The following is a 19,116-nucleotide window of genomic DNA, read 5'->3' on the forward strand; positions in this document are numbered from 1 at the left end:
AATTTTCCCAACAACATTTAAAGACAGAATCCTTCCCTTACTGTATATTCTGAGCACCTTTGTGCTAAATCAATTTACTATGAATGTGTGGATTTATTTCTGACCACTTTATTCTTTTACATTGGTTTATGTAATGTTAATGCCAGTACCATGCTGTTTTGATTACTATAGCTTTGTATTATGTTTTGAGGTTGGTAGAGTGATGATTTCAACCTTTTTCTTTTTGTTCAAGATTGCTTTGGCTATTCATAGTCTATTGTGGTTGCAGACAAATTTTAGAATTGCTTTTTCTATTTCTGTGAAAAATGACATAGGAATTTTGATAAGGATTGCATTGAGTCTGTAGATCGCTTTAGGTAGTAGGAACATTTGAACAATATTAGTTCTTCTAATCCATGAACATGGGCTATCTGTTCATTTATTTGTGTTGTCTTCATGTTTTACAGTTTACAGTGTACAGATCTTTCACCTCCTTGTTTAAATTTATTTCTGGGTATTTTATTTTATTTTTATTTTTATAGCTGTTGTGAATGGGATTTTTTTATTTCTTTCTCAGATTGTTCCTTATTAGTGTATAGAAATATTACTGATTTTTATATGTTGACTTTGTATCCTGCAGCTTTACTGAATTTGTTTATCTGTTCTAGCAATTTTTTGTTGAAGTCTTTAGGGTTTTCTATATATATAATCATGTCATCTGTAAGCAAGGACAATTTAATTTTTTCCTTTCCAATTTTGGATGCCTTTTATTTCTCTCTCTTGCTTAATTGCTCTGAATAGGATTTTGAATTGAGTAGAGTAGAGTAGAATAGAGGAGTTACACTGAATAGAAGTGGCAAGAGTAGGCATCTTTGTCTTGTTCCTTGTCTTAGAAGAAAAGCTTTCCACATTTCACTGTTTATTCTGATGTGAGTTTGTTATACATGGCCTTTATTGTGTTGAAATACATTCCTTCTATATCTAATTGTTAAGGGTTTTTATCATGAAAGGATATTGAATTTTGACAAGTGCTTCTTCTGTATCTACTGAGTTGGTTCCATGGTTTTGTTCTTGGTTCTAGTAATGTGATGTATTATGTTTATGTATTTGTGTGTGATGAATCATCCTTGCATCCCTGGGATAAATCCTACTTGATCATGGAGAATGGTCCTTTTAATGTGCTTTTGAGTTAGTTTCCTGGCATTTTGTTTAAGATTTTTACATCTGTATTTATCAGAGATATTAGCCCATAATTTTCTTTTCTTGTAGTGTCCTTTCATGGTTTTGGTATTAGGGTAATGCTAGCATCAAGAAATAGTTTGAAAGTATCCCCTTTTCTTCCATTTTTTGGAAAAGTTTAAGAAAGATTGGTGTTCCAGTGAAGCTTCCAGTGAAGCTGTCAGGTCCTGGGCTTGTCTTTGATGACAGACATTTTACTACTGATTCAATCTCTTTACTTATTATTGGTTTATTTAGATTTTCTATTTCTTCAAGAAAATTTTAGTCGGTTGTTGTGTGTAGGAATTTATTCATTTCTCATGCATATAATTTTTCAGAATGGTCTCTTATGAACATTTGTATTTCTATGCTATTGGTTGTAATGTCTCCTCCTTCATTTCTGATTTTGTTTTTAGTTTGAGCCTTCTCTTTTTTTTTTTTTATGATTTAGTCTAGCTAAAGATTGGTTGATTTTATCTTTTCAGAAAAACTTGTTTCGTTAATCTTTTCTACTGTTTTAATGTGCTAACTCAAAAGCACATTAAAAAGATCATTCTCCATGATCAAGTAGGATTTATCCCAGGGATGCAAGGATGGCTCATTACACACAAATACATAAACGTAATAATCACATTACTAGAACCAAGAACAAAACCATGGAACCATCTCAATATTTTCTACTCTCTGTTTCATTTATTTCTGTTCTGATCTTTATTATTTCCTTCCTTCTATGAACTTTATGCTTAGTTTATTCTTTTTCTCGTTTCTTCAGGTAAAATGTTAGGTTATTAATTTGAGATCTTTCTTTGTTTTCTGATGGAGGCATTTATTGCGATGAAATTCCATTGCTCTTCGAACTACTTTTGCTGCATCCCTTAAGGTTTGGTATGTTGTTTCCATTTTTGTCTCAAGATATTTTTTGTTTTATTTTTTAACTATTATTTTAGGTTCAGAGTTACATGTGCAGGTCTGTTATATAGGTAAATTGCATGTCACAGGGGTTTACCATACAGATTATTTCATCACCCAGGTAATAAGCATAGTACCCAGAAGGCAGCTTTTTTATCTTCACCTTCCTTCCACCCTCTACCCTCCAGTAGACCCTGGTATCTATGGTTTCCTTCTTCATGTCCATGTGTTCTCAATGTTTAGCTCCTACTAATAAGTGAGAATATGTGGTATTTGTTTTTCTGTTCATGTATTAGTGTGCTTAGCATAATGGCCTCCAGCTCCATCCATGTGACTGCAGAGGACATGATCTTGTTCTTTTTTATGCCTGAGTAGTATTCCATGGTGTACATATACCATATTTCCTTTATCCAGTCTACCATTTTCTTTATTCCACGTCTTTGCTATTGTGAATAGTGCTATGATGAACATACACATGCATGTGTCTTTAGGGTAGAATGGTTTATATTCCTTCGGGTTTATACCCAATAATAGGATTGCTGGGTCAAATGACAGTTCTGTTTTAAGTTGTTTGAGAGGTTGCTAAACTGCTTGCCACAATGGCTGAACTAATTTACATTATTACCAGCAGGGTATAAGTGTTCCCTTTCTCTGCAACCTCACCAACATCTGTTATTTTTTGACTTTTTGAGAATAGCCATTCTGACTGCTGTGATGTAGTATCTCATTATGGTTTTGATATGCCTCTCTCTAATTATTAGTAATGTTGAGCATTTTTTTCATACACTTGTTGGCCCATGTTTGTGTTCTTTTGAAAAGTGTTTGTTTATGGCTTTTGTCCACTTTTTAATGAGACTTTTTTTTTTGGCTTGTTGATTTATTTAAGTTCTTTATAGATTCTGGATATTAGACGTTTGTCAGATGTATAGTTTGCAAATATTTTCAGCCATTCTATAGATTGTTTTTTCAGTTGTTTCTTTTGCTGTGCAGAAGCTCTTTAGTTTAATTAGATCCCATTTGTCAATTTTTGTTTTTGTTGCAATTGTTTTTGGCATCTTTGTCATGAAGTCTTTGCTATGGCCTATGTCTGGAATGGTATTTCCTAGGTTTTCTTCTAGGGTTTTTATAGTTTGGGGTTTTGTATTTAAACCTTTAATCCATCTTGAGCTGATTTTTGTGCATGTTGAAAGGAAGGGGTCCAGTTTCAATCTTCTGCATATAACTAGCCAGTTACCCAGCACCATTTATTAAACAGTGTTTTCCTAATTTCTTGTTTTTGTCAACTTTGTCAAATATTAGTTGGTTGTAGGTATGACACTTTATTTTGGGGTTCTCTATTCTGTTCCATTGATCTATGTGTCTTCTTTTTTAACCAGTACCATACTGTTTTGGTTCCTGTAGCCTTATAGTATAATTTGAAGTCAGGTAATGTGATGCCTCTGGGTTTATTCTTTTTAGTTAGGATTGCTTTGACTGTTTGAGCTGTTTTTTGCTTCCATATGAATTTTACAATTGTTTTTTCTAATTCTGTGAAAAATTGCATTGATAATTTGATAGGTATCGCATTGAATGTGTAGATTGGCTTGGGCAGTATAGTCATATTAATGATATTGATTCTTCTAATCCATAAGCATGAAATGTTTTTCCATTTGCGTTAGCTGTCATTTTCTTTCATCAGTGTTTTATAGTTCTACTTATAAAGATACTTCAACTCCTTTGTTAAATGTATTCCTAGGTTTCTGTGTGTGCGTGTGGCTATAACAGGCTATTTTAATCTGATAACAATTTAACTTTCTTGCATAAAAAAACTCTACACTTTTATTCCACATACCCTCCCACACACACACATATTTTAAATTTTCAATGTCACACTTACATCTTTTTATATGGCATATTTCTTAACAAATTATTATACCTAGTGTTATTTTTAATAATTTTATCTTTTAACATTTATTCTAAAATAAAAGTGATTTACATACTACCATGAAAATATTAGACTACTCTAAATTGGACTGTGTGCTTACTTTTACCAGTGAGTTTTATACTTTCATATGTTTTTATGTTATAATTAGCCTCCTTTTCTTTCAGCTAAAGAACCCCCTTTAGCAGTTCTTGTAAGATAAGTCTGTTGGTGAGGAATGGTTAATTTAAATATAACAAAGTACAAAAAGTTCATTGGTAGAGTTTCAGGTTTCATATTTCCACTAACCTTTAAGAAACTATCATTTGAGTTTAGTCTGTTGTTAAACAGAAATGTTCACAATTATGTGAAAAGTTTATTAAAATATTCCTCCTTTTCCTCATTATTTATCTGTGTGAGGCCAGGTTTTATTCATTTACATCAACCAAAATAGCACATTCTAATAGATTTAATTCAGAAGCAGTTATAAAAATACAGTCATCTTCAAGTCTGACATTAAATAAATTTGCAAAAATGTAAAACAATGTCACTCTTCTCACTCTATTTTTTATTGTTTGGGAAAGCACAATAATTTTTATGAAAATGTATTATTTTAACAAAATCAATTTATTATTTTCATTTTAAAAATTAGGATTTAAAAATTTTTCCATTTCAATTTCTAATACGGTAAATAGTGATAGGGATAACCCAACTAAACCAAAATCTTTAGGATTCTCAAATGTTTAAGAGTGTAAAGGAGTCCTGAAACAAAAAAGTTAAACAACCTAGAAAAAAACAAAGATATTAATCAGTATGATAGCATTCATCGATTCAATTACCATCATGGCATCCCTAAAAGCCCATGGTATATAGTTACATCTCACTGAGCCACCACTTTGAAACTCCCACCCTGCACCAGGTACTTGTGAGCGTGTAACTTTGTTAATCAACTGTTCAGGGCTGTATCCCAACATGGCTTTGCTGCACTTTTTGTGGCACCTCTGGTAAATCTCATTAGGTAGACCAAAGGGATCAGTTAACTTTTTCTTTATAACTTTTATTTACGATATTTTATAAGTTTGGTAATTTGCAAAGGTCTTGGACAAAGACCAGGGGCTTATCAATAATAATTTATCTCTTGAAGAAACAAACAATATAATTGGTTATGGAGCACAGGCATCATAAGCAGAAAACAGGTTTATAAGTAAAGGGGGAAAACCTAGTGTGTGTTGCTTGCATCAGGAATTCATGTTACCATTTGGCAATATGAATTTGCTTAGCAGTGTGCAGTGTGCTTTTTTTTTTTTTTTTTTTTTTTTTTTTTTTGGACAGGATTTTGCTCTGTCCCCAGGTTAGAGTACAGTGGCCCAATCTCGGCTCACTGCAACCTCCACCTCCAGAGTTCAAGTGATTCTCATGCCTCAGACTCCTGAGTAGCTGGGATTCCAGGCACAAGCCACCATACCCAGCTAATACAACTAATTTTTGTATTTTTAGTAGACACAGGGTTTCACCATGTTGGCCAGACTGGTCTCGAACTCCTGACCTCAGGTGATTCGCCAACCTCAGCCTACCAAAGTGCTGGGATTATAGGCATGAGCCACTGCACCCAGCCACCCTTTTTAGTAAATACATTTTGCATGACCGTGTAGTTGTTTACAGCTATTTATCTAGTAAACCAATAACTTACAGTTTTTTAAAGACTTAATGGATAGCATGGAATTATTCATGATATCTGCGCCATATCTTGAGCACCCACTGTATACCTGATGTTGTACTGGGCTTTGGAAATGAAAAATAATGAGTTATCTTGGGGAATTTACAATGTAACATAGAAAGCTTGTATAACTAAATTTTCACAATGAAATATAATTAATAATAGAAGAAGTATATTATCTGGCAGAGCAGAGTGGGGAAAAGTACCAGCAAAGACTTAGAATATCAGCTGTCCTCAATACTTGCACTTAGACTTGGATGAGAAACAGTTCCCTGCACAAGCGGATGACAGGGTTAGGTATGATAGGAGCCATGTAAGTAGGAGCCACTCAAAATCTGAGTTTGGTGTGGCTGGTGTGGAGGGTTGAGAGAATATGAAGAGAGGACCACAACTTGAATTACTGAGGGCCCTTTTTTGATTCTATTAGTGAAATCTTTAAAGAAATTGTATTGGTGACAGTAACAGAGAAATAAGGGCTTTGAGGATGAAAACATAGGCTAAAAAAAAAAAAAAAAAAGCCTAAGAAAAAATAATAAAGTTCAGTATTCAGTGTCCTGCCTTAAAAGCATTTTAGGCATGCAAATATCCCATATATTCAGAAGTTCCTATAAAAAATATAAACAAACCCTGTCATATACACATGAGGCAGAAAAAAGATACTTTGTGAGTAGAAACTAATTGAGGTAAAAGAAAAACTTGTTTTAGAAGCTGAAGGCCCAGCTGCTGACTTAATAAAACAAATTATGAGAATTTTATTTATGTGAAAATCCATCCTGTTGAAAAACCGAGTGTTTAAAGTTTTCTATAAACAGCAACAAGGTGTTCTACCAAAAAATATATATATATATGAAAAGCACATTGAATACCTGCTTTGAGTATTTGACTTGGAGGAAAATAGCATCACTAGTTGAGTATCTCTTTGATAGCAATATGTGTTAAAAGTCTAACAATCTCACTCTACCCTTCCCTGAAAACGTAAAGGAATATCCTAACCTTAAGGGTTGTGAGACCTAGATATTTCTTACCAAAGAACTCCTGTGACTTTTCTTTGCAAATTTTAAATAGCAAACTGTTTTGTGGTGGCTTTAAGCCTTCCAGAACAAGCGTATTAGATATGTAGTTCCTTTTAATAAAAGTATTTGGAAGTTCAATAAAGGCAATTATGATTTTTCTAGGACCTTTTCCAATTCTGTTATTATGTGAATGACTACCCAGAATTTCCATCAAACACTGATATACAACTTGCTATGGCTACAATTTATTTTGGTGTGGAAATATGTTTGTTTTTCTGTTCTTATGTCTCCCTTCATACAAAAGTGTAATATCCCGGATATGTAGACATATAGTTCTGCCATTCAGAGTAATTATAATATGCTTTAATCTTATTAACTATCTGGAAGACTAATGCACAGCTGTAGCTGCATTTCCTTAAATGAGTCTATCATATATTTGGGTTTATACCAAACTAAATTTGTGAACTATTATCCATTTAAAAAATGATTATTTACATAATTATTTGCCTTAATCTTCCTTTAAATAGCAAATGCTCACGATGCATTTTAAAATATTACCTACTTTATAAAAATCCATTCTGAATGCAAATGGGGGAATACCTGTAGTGTTTATTGCATTGAGTTGTTGATTCTTTAGCCAATATGCATTTATATTTTGTCTTGAAAGATGGATCCTATATTGTCAACATCAGTTCCAGTGTACTCATTGAAAGTGGATAAGGAATATGAAGTGCGTGTGAGATCAAAACGACGAAACTCTGGAAATTATGGCGAGTTCAGTGAGGTGCTCTATGTAGCACTTCCTCAGATGAACCAATTTACATGTGAAGAAGGTAAAAGAAATAAAAGATTAAAATAGCAGCTAACCTGGCTTTTGTCGATATAACAGTTGATTCAACCCTGCACTGTTAGTGTGTTGTCCAGATCAAAATATATTAGCATCAGATATCACGGTGAGAGACCTTGAGCTCAACATCTGAAACAGATATTGTTCATTGCAAAAGCAGAAGGAAGATTTAGTTTCCAAATTTTTCATTCAGGAAATGTCCGGGGGACAGGTGGAAGTTTAGAGACAGGAATTCGGTGGCAATCTCCAGATGGTACAATTCAGATGATTCTTTTCTTTATATATGTTTATGTTCCTAAAATTTTCTGTAGTAAGTTTGTTTTGAATTTATAATCAGGAAAAAAAAGCTGTTCTGATGATTAGGGAAGAAAGTATGTTTCTATATGGATGGAGAGATACGTGGCATCTAAGAGGAAACCTAATATTGAGTCGGCATAGGTAGTCAACAGCAGCTGCATAGCTTTTAGAAAGTGGAGGTATGGCTTTTTCCTAGAGGAAAGGCTAATAAGTAGGGTGGCAGTCATACTCAAAGGAGACATGGAACATTTGAAAACCGTATGTAGGAGAATCACAACAATGATTAAAGTTTTTTAAAATGGGACCTATGAATTTAGAATAAAAGAATTAAAACTTTTAGATACAGAAATAAAGAAAACTGATTAATAATGAGCAGAAAGTATAGAGTATTATGATTCTCAAATGGGAATTGGCTCTATTCTATCTTCACTGAAAACAGACGTTTACAGGGCTATATGTTTGTTAACGAGATAACCACAAGCTACATAGAAAATAAATTTATATTTCTGCATTTACTATACAGGTAGAATCTCATGATACTAAATAGCACTAGAATGAAAATTTCTGTAGCACCATTTTCTCCAAACTGTAGTTAACTGACTTCTTGTTTCCAAACTATTTGATATAATGCAATTCTGGTCTTAAAAGTATGATAGCTGTACACCCTTAAGCTTAGTGTAGTGGCATTTAATTCACTTAACATATATTTTTTAAAATGTCTTTTCCTCTGTTACTAACAAAAAAAGAAACTCTAACTTTATGTTATTTTCCTGAATATGTCACTGATATGAAATTAGAGACACTACAAGACAAAAAATGATTTTTTTCTCCCCCACCAATTCTTTAAAATGCTTATATTATCTCCCTAGAGGATTTTAATAACTTATTAAATAAGAAAAGACTATTTCAGCATAAAGGCCTACATTTTCAATGGCAATGTTAAGATAAATTTCATCTGTCATTTCTATGAAAAAGTGGTTAGCCTCTGTCTCTGTGGTAAGAATACTGGGAACCAACTGCAAAGTAGCTGGCAGGTACTTAATCTTAAGGAATGAAATAGAAGTTTTACAAACAGGTTCCCCCAAGTCTCATACAAAGTATACTAAAACCTGAAGATGGGAGCTCAATAGTGATCTTTCTGTCAATTTTATGTATATAATATACATGATATATATTTATTATATTTTAATAATTTAATTTATTGATATAAATATGTATATTTATAGCTGTAAAATATATGTTCTTTGTGTCTAAGAAGTTTCTGTCATGATTTATCAATAAAAACTCTGCCTTCATCTTTTTGATAAATCTTCAATCTAGAGGCTATGATAATCACCACACTTAAAAAAAAGTAGAAAAGAAATCAAGTGGGCATTATTTAGGTAGTGTGTTAATAAGCAACACTTTTTTCCTAGAGCTGAAACCTTTATGATACTCCCTTGACACATAATATGCTTAAAGCAGATTGTTTGTTTTCATAAAACACACTGATTTTGCACTATATGCTGTTTCTTTATTTTGAAGTTTTTTTAATGTGAGGAGATTTGAAAAGTGGACAGAGATGTTCATAAAACAGAAAAAAACTAAGTCATTGCATTCTGTTTCAGTGGTTATCAAGAGAAATCAGTGACTTTATTAGATGAATACAAACTGAATTTTTTGTGAAAAGGGAAAGGGAAATGTAAACTGTGCTTCAACTATTTGTAATTCTGAGAGCGAAATATTATTGTGTGTTTCAGATTTCTACTTTCCATGGCTCTTAATTATTATCTTTGGAATATTTGGGCTAACAGTGATGCTATTTGTATTCTTATTTTCTAAACAGCAAAGGTAGGTGTGAAGTAGTATTCTTTGGTATTTTTTGCCAGTTGTTTAGATTTCCATATGTGTTTCTATTTGTTATTTGATATTTTCTTTGTCAAATTATGAGTGGAAATTTTAGTTAACCTAGTAAACTTTTATCTCCAGTTATATATTTACCATTTATATAAAACTCAATTTGTTGTATTTATCATAGACAACTTAGAGGTTTAGATTCTATCTGGAGACTTGTACAGGACATTAAGAGGCTTAGGCTGGTGACTATGCATACCTCGTGATGTGTACCTCTTTATCCAAGAGCTAGCTCTTCCCCTCGAGTCCTCAACAAGTTTACCCATTCATTCCAGAACTTCAAAGTATCACTGAGCCTTTGGCTGAGTCTGATACAGTCCTTATATACAGACATTTTTTTTTTCCTTGAGATGGAGTCTCACTCTGTTGCCCAGGCTGGAGTGTAATGGCGCGATCTTGGCTCACTGCAGCCGCTGCCCCCCAGGTTCAAGTGATTCTCCTGCCTCAGCCTCCGGAGTAGCTGGGATTACAGGCACCCACCACTATGCCCGGCTAATTTTTGTGTGTTTTTGGTAGAGACAGGGTTTTGCCATGTTGGCCAGGCTAGTCTTGAACTCCTGATCTCAATACACAGGCAAAATTTTAAGTGGCAAACTACCCAGGTAGATAGTTAAGTCTAATAAAACATTTTTTAGACTTCATATGATGATGATTTCAAGTAAATTCAGGTTTAATTTAAATTATTTGGATATTTATGATTTTGTGTTTCACCTGCATTTATAAACACAGCTAAAAGTCTTTATAAGTGTAAAGAGATTTCATTCCACTTTCTCTTGGAATCAAAAGCCTTGAGTTCCAGTTATCATTTTTGTCATTGCTGTTTGACCTTGTTTGAGTCCCAGAATCTCTCCAGGCCTCCATATTCTTATGGTTAATATGAGGGTATGGGTTATATAATCTTTAAATTTTCCTTGAGCTATGATATATGTTATTTATATTATTCCGTTTTTCTTCCTGATAGAAACTCACTACACACTACAGGAAATTTTTTTAAACAAAATATAGGAAAAATGATTGGTACTGATTGCCAGTGTCCTACATTTAAGGTTGTTTTGTTTGTTTGTTTGTTGTTGTTTTCTTTGTTTTGTTTTGCTTTGTTTTGTTTTTTTGAGATGGAGTCTTGCTCTGTCACCCAGGCTGGAGTCTGGAGAGTGCAGTAGCCCAATCTCAGCTCACTGCAACCTCCACCTCCCAGGTTCAAGCGATTCTCCTGCCTCAGCCTCCCGAGTAGCTGGGATTACAGGGATGTGCCACCACGCCTAGCTAATTTTGTATTTTTAGATAGTTTCGCCATGTTGGTCAGACTGGCCTCAAACTCCTGACCTCAGGTTATCCGCCCGCCTCAGCCTTCCAAAGTGCTGGGATTACAGGCGTGAGCTACTGCGCCTGGCCCCATTTAAGGTATTTTTAAAGTCCCAATGGTTAACCTTGCTTCTTCTCCTAGAACTAAGGTGACTAACACTCCCAGGTTGCCTAGAGCTCTCCTGGTTTTTAGCAATGCAAGTCCTGTGTGCCAGGAAATCCCTCAGTTCCAGGTAACCAAGGCAGTTGGTCTCCTTACCTAGAATTGAAAATAGGTTCTCCAGCTGAAGCCAAAAGGCATCTATAAATCAAAATGAGATCTATGTTAATATATTTTAAAGTATTTTAATTTGTTTTGTAACGTAGTATAACATTTGTAAACTTCAAAATAGAATTTTCTTAGGAAGAAGAATTATTGGGACACTAGAGTTCTCGAGTGTCAAGCATGCTAAAAGTCTAACTGAATGCAGAAAGGTTATTTTCAGTAGAGTTTTATGTCCAATTTTATAATATAAACCAATGGGAAAGTAAAATTCATTCTGCAGAATTCCATTTTGCACCTAACTTTCTGGCAACATTTCTATTTTCCAAAAAAGCAGCTATCATAAATCACAATACAATTTTCTGTTGTTTCAGGAAAATAAATACATATATTTTTAGATTTTTAATTTGTGTATTTAAGTAATGCCAACAAAAAAAGAACCAAATTATTCTGTTGATTAATTTCAGTTTTTTAATCTATCTATCTTGTGGGGAAATTTATACATAACCTCAGTAGATAAACTCACGAAGTATATAAAGTAATTAGCTCTTAGTATTAGTTGTGAATTTCTAGCCATTGTGAAGGCCAAGTCAATTTGTTATGTTGTTTAGTTATATTAGCTAACAATATTAGGAAGAAACAATTATCCTCTCAAAAAGTAGAATTTCCAAGAAAACATATTACTTCTAATAGAGTGCATTTTATAAATAATGAAATTCTTAACTATAATGTTTAGTCAAAATCACCAGATTCTACAATTAATTTGAAATCTTTATTGTTCTCCCAATTTTCCTGCACTAAATTGAATTTTCTGTAGGAAAGAATTAACTTTTTTTCATTTGCCCAATAAAAACCCTTATCGTTGTCTAAATTTGCATGTTCTACTGAAAGTGGGAAATAGTAGCAAATATTTGTCAGCAAGTATGGACAGAACATGTAGTTCCAACAATTAAATTGATACTACAAAGAATGAGATTTTTCTTAGAACTGTAGGGCTGTAAAGTGGCTTCAGGTCCTACACGCCTTTGAAATTTTGTGAGTCCACAATTCATTATCCAACCCACTTCACCCTGCTTTAATCCAGTGTCAACTCTAGCAAAATTTATAATTTTATTTGTATCTGATACAAAATCACAAACTTAGTTTCAAGTCAGGCTATACTGGTTCCTACCACACAACCCACCCAGCCTTTGAGCTGTTACCAATTGAGGAAAGAAATAACTGAATCAGCCCAAAATAGAACTTCCAAACCAATAGCCACATTCAGCCTACAGATTCACATTTTCTTTTATTTTAATTAGTTTTGATTTTAGAGTGAAGATTTTCCTACAAAGTGTTTGTAAAATACAGAATTTTCACACAAAAATCCAGATTTGGGGATTATCTTTTAAAAAATGAAAGATGTAGTGAAACTGAACAAGGCGGCATATGCTGCAGCAGACAACCAGCTGTCCTATTTGGGACTGGCACACATTCTTTAATGTGCCACCATCCTCATTCCTCCTAATGACTTTGCAACTGGCTTGCTTTATTCATCTGCATGATCTGCTTGGGCCCCTTAGATTTATGGTCTGCCACTGTGACATAAGGTCACTACAACCCCTAGAAAACCACTAGCACATGCCTGAATGCATCATCCTATTCAAAAAGGAGAAGCACACGTCACAAAGTCAAACATCAGCCATTTGGAAACCTTTGCTTCCTGTAATTAGAGTTATGTTCCATCTTTTTATGTTTTGGAGAATTTGAAATATCGATTTAGAGATGCAGAATCAAGAAAAAAAAAAACAGCAAAACAGCAGCATGACGCAAAGAACCTGGGTTTTGGTTTGGAGTCAGGTTCTCTGGGTTTGAGCCCCAACTGTGCCAACTATCAGTGCATGATTTGAACATGTTCCTTAATTTTCCAAGTTTTTGCACATATATATCATCTGCCTCCCTGGGAGTCATAAGGATTAAGTGAAATGTTTAGTGCAGGGGTCACAAACTTATTTCATGGAGTCAGAGTACATTTTTATGCTTTTCAAGCCATACAGTATCTGTCACAACTACTCAACTCTGCCACTGTGGCATGAAAGTGGCCATAGACAATATGGAAATGAATGAAGATGCTTGTGTTCTCATAAAGTTTTATCTACACAAACAGGTGACAGGCCAGATTTGGCCCACAGACCTTAATTTAGTGACCCACAGTTTAGTGCAAAATATATCCCACAGCGTCTGATTTATCAGAAGCACTAAAAAATGAGAGTAGTTATTATTAATAATTTGTATTGCTTATTTCTATATCTGTAATTCATTAGTAAGAATTTGCTTTAACATTTGCCCCACTGAGTAGTAGAGGCTACTTAATGCAATTTATAAAATGGAATTTCCCTTATTGCTTGGATTAGGTAAAATGGCAAGTAGAAATATTGAGAGAATGTATTCCTTATGTAATGGATTAGACTGACCATTCACACTGAGTGGAATAGCAACTGATATCCAAAAATCAGGTTACCACCTCTTCATGACAGTGTCATCTCTGAATAGTCAGGAGTTTTTTTAAAAGTTAAATGAATTGTTTGGAATAATATCTGAGCCTTTTTTCAGTGCTATAATTTGATTTTTAAAAATAAACTCCAGGCCAGATACAATGGCTTATAGCATATAAATCCAGCACTTTGGGAGGATGGGGAGGGAGGATTGCCCTGAGGCTAGGAGTTCCAGATGGCTCGGGCAGTGACTAGAGCAAGACTCCATTACAAAAAATGAAACAATAAAAATTAGCCTACCCTGTAGTCTTAGCTACTTACGAGGCTGAGGCAGGAATATCGCTTGGCCCAGGAGTTTGAGGCTGCAGTGAATTATGATTACACTACTGGACTCCAACCTGGGTGATAAATTAAGATCCTGTCTCAAAAAGTTTAAAAAAAAATTAAAAACACCATAAACTCCAATTACACTATTAATTGTACAAAATAGATACATGATTTATTCATTTTTATGACCGAAAAATAATTTAAAGATTTGCAACAGAAAATGTAAATGCATCCTTGAATTGTGTATATAAACCCATACTGATTAGTTAGAGATAGTTCAAATTTAGTCTGTCCCATCTGAAATGAATCCTCTAGTAAAACCCTGTTTAATAAGATCATCTTAGATAATTTCATAATTAATATGAACTATATAGCTAACCTACCCAAGTCTACCCTTTTTCAAGGGTGCAAGTAATCTTGGCTCCATGTGTATTGACCCTTTTTTCATTCTTTCTTTTCTGTACAAATTACTGATGAGATGTACACTGGAATTGCCTTATAGCTGACATGGAAATCAGCTTCAGATGAAATTAAATGTCTTACTTTCAAATACTAAATCTGGCTGAAAATAAAAAAGCATTAAGAAAAAAAGGATTGTGGGAAAAACACATTTTCTTTTAATAGACGTCAGATGAGGTTTTTCGGGTTTTTTAATTGTTCTTTTTTTTCCTTCTACAATTTTTCTTTCTCATTTGCTGTCTAATATTTTCTTCTGTTTCTCATACTCCAATTATATAAAGTACCAGAATATTTGGAAAAGTAATAGTATTGCCAATATTTTATTTCTATCTTTTGCTATAATTGAGAATATGTAGCTTTTAAGATGTCAAAACCAAAATTTTATATGTTTTCAAGGATTAAAATGCTGATTCTGCCCCCAGTTCCAGTTCCAAAGATTAAAGGAATCGATCCAGATCTCCTCAAGGTAATTAATAATTTTATCTAAATTGTGGCCAGTACTAATTAACACCTGAAGAATCCTGTCATATGTTTAAAGTTTTCTGTAAGCTATATATATCACATTCAATTTTCTTGTATCTCGTCTCCTAGAGAAAATTTTTAAAAATATTCTCTCTTAAAAATAAGAAAATGTCATATGTATAAAAAGTTATGCACTAATTTATGTTTTGTGATATGTTTTGTTACTGTTGTTCTTATTGTAACCATAATTAATCTCTGAACATCATTTGCTAATTCATTTAATTATTATGAGTTTCTTTTCATAGATCTTCATTTTCTTTCTATTTTCTAGGAAGGAAAATTAGAGGAGGTGAACACAATCTTAGCCATTCATGATAGCTATAAACCCGAATTCCACAGTGATGACTCTTGGGTTGAATTTATTGAGCTAGATATTGATGAGCCAGATGAAAAGAATGAGGGATCAGACACAGACAGACTTCTAAGCAGTGACCATCAGAAATCACATAGTAACCTAGGGGTGAAGGATGGCGACTCTGGACGTACCAGCTGTTATGAACCTGACATTCTGGAGACTGATTTCAATGCCAATAACATACATGAGGGTACCTCAGAGGTTGCTCAGCCACAGAGGTTAAAAGGGGAAGCAGATCTCTTATGCCTTGACCAGAAGAATCAAAATAAGTCACCTTATCATGATGCTTGCCCTGCTACTCAGCAGCCCAGTGTTATCCAAGCAGAGAAAAACAAACCACAACCACTTCCTACTGATGGAGCTGAGTCAACTCATCAAGCTGCCCATATTCAGCTAAGCAATCCAAGTTCACTGGCAAACATCGACTTTTATGCCCAGGTGAGCGACATTACACCAGCAGGTAGTGTGGTCCTTTCCCCAGGCCAAAAGAATAAGGCAGGGATGTCCCAGTGTGACATGCACCTGGAAATGGTCTCACTCTGCCAAGAAGACTTCATTATGGACAATGCCTACTTCTGTGAGGCAGATGCCAAAAAGTGCATCCCTGTGGCTCCTCACATCAAGGTTGAATCACACATAGAGCCAAGCTTTAACCAAGAGGACATTTACATCACCACCGAAAGCCTTACCACTACTGCTGGGAGGCCTGGGACAACAGAACATATTCCAGGTTCTGAGATGCCTGTCCCAGACTATACCTCCATTCATATAGTACAGTCCCCACAGGGCCTCATACTCAATGCAACTGCCTTGCCCTTGCCTGGCAAAGAGTTTCTCTCGTCGTGTGGCTATGTGAGCACAGACCAACTGAACAAAATCATGCCTTAGCCTTTCTTTGATTTCCCAAGAGCTACGTATTTAATGGCAAAGAATTGGCTGGGGCAATAATGTTTAAACCAAAACAATGTTTAAACCTTTTTTGCAGGGGTGACAGGGTGGGATATGGATTCTAAAAATGCCTTTTCCCGAAATGCTGAAATATGATGTTAAAAAAATAAGAAGAATGCTCAATCAGATAGATATTTCTATTGTGCAATGTAAATATTTTAAAGAATGGTGTCAGACTGTTTAGTAGCAGTGATTGTCTTATTATTGTGGGTGTTAATTTTTGATACTAAGCATTGAATGGCTATGTTTTTAATGTGTAGTAAATCACGCTTTTTGAAAAAGCGAAAAAATCAGGTGGCTTTTGCGGTTCAGGAAAATTGAATGCAAACCATAGCACAGGCTAATTTTTTGTTGTTTCTTAAATAAAAAAACTTTTTTATTTAAAAAATTAAATTAAAACTAGAGGTGAGAAAATCAAACTGTAAGCAAGAAGGCAAAAATAGTTTGGATATGTAAAACATTTATTTTGACATAAAATTGATAAAGATATTTTTAATAATTTAGACTTCAAGCATGGCTATTTTATATTACACTACACACCGTGTACTGCAGTTGGTGTGACCCCTCTAAGGAGTATAGCAACTACAGTCTAAAGCTGGTTTAATGTTTTGGCTAATGCACCTAAAGAAAAACAAACTAGTTTTTTACAAAGCCCTTTTATACCTCCCCAGACTCCTTCAACAATTCTAAAATGATTGTAGTAATCTGCATTATTGGAACATAATTTTTTTTAAACAAATATTTTTTTAGCAAATTTTTAAACAAATATTTGTTAATTTAGAAAACTTTAAAGTGTTTGCACAGATCAACTTACCGGGCACCAAAAGAAGTAAAAGCAAAAAAAGAAAACCTTTCTTCACCAAATCCTGGTTCATGCCAAAAAAAATACATGCTAAGAGAAGTTGAAATCGTAGCTGGTTCATACTGACCAAGATGCTTAAGTGCTGCAGTTGCACATGGAGTGAGTTTTTTAGTGTGTGCAGATGGTGAGAGATAAGATCTATAGCCTCTGCAGCAGAATCTGTTCACACCCAACTTGGTTTTGTTACATAATTATCCAGGAAGGGAATAAGGTACAAGAAGCATTTTGTAAGTTGAAGCAAATCAAAAGAAATTAACTGGGTAATCAAGCAAAGAGTTCAAGAAATAGGTTTTTGTTTCACAGCCTATAACCAGACACATACTCATTTTTCATGGTAATGAACAGAACATAGAAGAAACAAGGTTTTCAGTCCCCACAGATAACTGAAAATTATTTAAACCTCTAAAAGAAACTTTCTTTCTCACTAAATCTTTTATAGGATTTATTTAAAATAGCAAAAGAAGAAGTTTCATCATTTTTTACTTCCTCTCTGAGTGGATTGGCCTCAAAGCAAGCATTCAGAAGAAAAAGAAGGGACCTCAATAATTTAGAAATTACTTTGCAATCCCTTAATATCCTAACCATCAGGTTTTGTTGTTGTTGTTGTTGTTGAGATGGAGTCTCACTCTGTCGCCAGGCTAGAGTACAGTGGCGCGATCTTGGCTCACTGCAATCTCCACCTCCCCCAGGTTCAAGCGATTCCCCTGCCTCAGCCTCCTGAGTAGCTGGGACTACAGGCACGCACCACCACGCCAGGCTAATTTTTTTGTATGTTAGCAGAGATGGGGTTTCACCATGTTGGCCAGGATGGTCTCAATCTCCTGACCTCGTGATCCGCACAACTTGGCCTCCAAAAGTGCTGGGATTACAAGCGTGAGCCACCGCGCCCGGCCCTAAACATCATTTTTAAGAGCATTGGGATATTTCCTGAAAAGGTTTATGAAAAAGAAGAATCTCATCTCAGTGAAGAATACTTCTCATTTTTAAAAAAAAGCTTAAAACTTTGAAGTTAGCTTTAACTTAAATAGTATTTCCCATTTATCGCAGACCTTTTTTAGGAAGCAAGCTTAATGCCTGATAATTTTGAATTCCCTTTCTTGCAGGAAGGGCTATGAAAAGCTAGAATTGAGTGTTTAAAGTTCAACATGTTATTTGTAATAGATGTTTAATAGATGTTCTGCTACTTTGCTGCTATGGTTTTCTCCAAGAGCTACATAATTTAGTTTCATATAAAGTATCATCAGTGTAGAACCTAATTCAATTCAAAGCTGTGTGTTTGGAAGACTATCTTACTATTTCACAACAGCCTGACAACATTTCTATAGCCAAAAATAGCTAAATACCTCAATCAGTCTCAGAATGTCATTTTGGTACTTTGGTGGCCACACAAGCCATTATTCACTAGTATGACTAGTTGTGTCTGGCAGTTTATATTTAACTCTCTTTATTTCTGTGGATTTTTTCCTTCAAAGTTTAATAAATTTATTTTCTTGGATTCCTGATAGTGTGCTTCTGTTATCAAACACCAACATAAAAATCATCTAAACCACTCTGTATACTGTGAATTATCATTGTAAGGAGAGCTTAGCACCACTGGATCAAATACATCAGCCCTGGGTATGGAGATTTTTATGGGCTGGGATATAGAGAGGGAAACATAAACCCCTTCCCTTATTTTTTGAGGAGACAAAAGCCCAGCTCAGAAATATCCTACTGGCTTGGCCCTCCCCTTAGGCTGTGACTCCCCATGGGCAAAGGTTCATAGAGCCGTGTATTTGATGCATCATAGAAAATAAATGACATGGGTGTGGGGTGAGGGAGAGTGACATGTG

At 34.5% G+C, this 19,116-nt stretch overlaps 1 protein-coding gene across 6 annotated transcripts in view; it reads left to right on the forward strand.

Moving 5' to 3' along the window:
* The window catches only part of GHR (growth hormone receptor), a 312,127-nt gene extending 293,348 nt beyond the window's left edge, over window positions 1-18,779 (forward strand). For all 6 annotated transcript variants that reach the window (XM_050793440.1, XM_050793438.1, XM_050793439.1 and 3 more), the window contains exons 7-10: window positions 7,404-7,569; window positions 9,620-9,710; window positions 14,994-15,063; window positions 15,391-18,779. In XM_050793440.1, coding sequence (XP_050649397.1) covers window positions 7,404-7,569; window positions 9,620-9,710; window positions 14,994-15,063; window positions 15,391-16,362 — 1,299 coding nt within the window. In that variant the 3' untranslated portion in view covers window positions 16,363-18,779. The remainder of the gene's footprint in view (window positions 1-7,403; window positions 7,570-9,619; window positions 9,711-14,993; window positions 15,064-15,390) is intronic.
* Window positions 18,780-19,116: the final 337 nt, after the last annotated feature.

Source organism: Macaca thibetana, chromosome 6, assembly GCF_024542745.1.
Source record: "Macaca thibetana thibetana isolate TM-01 chromosome 6, ASM2454274v1, whole genome shotgun sequence".
Lineage (NCBI taxonomy): Eukaryota > Metazoa > Chordata > Mammalia > Primates > Cercopithecidae > Macaca > Macaca thibetana.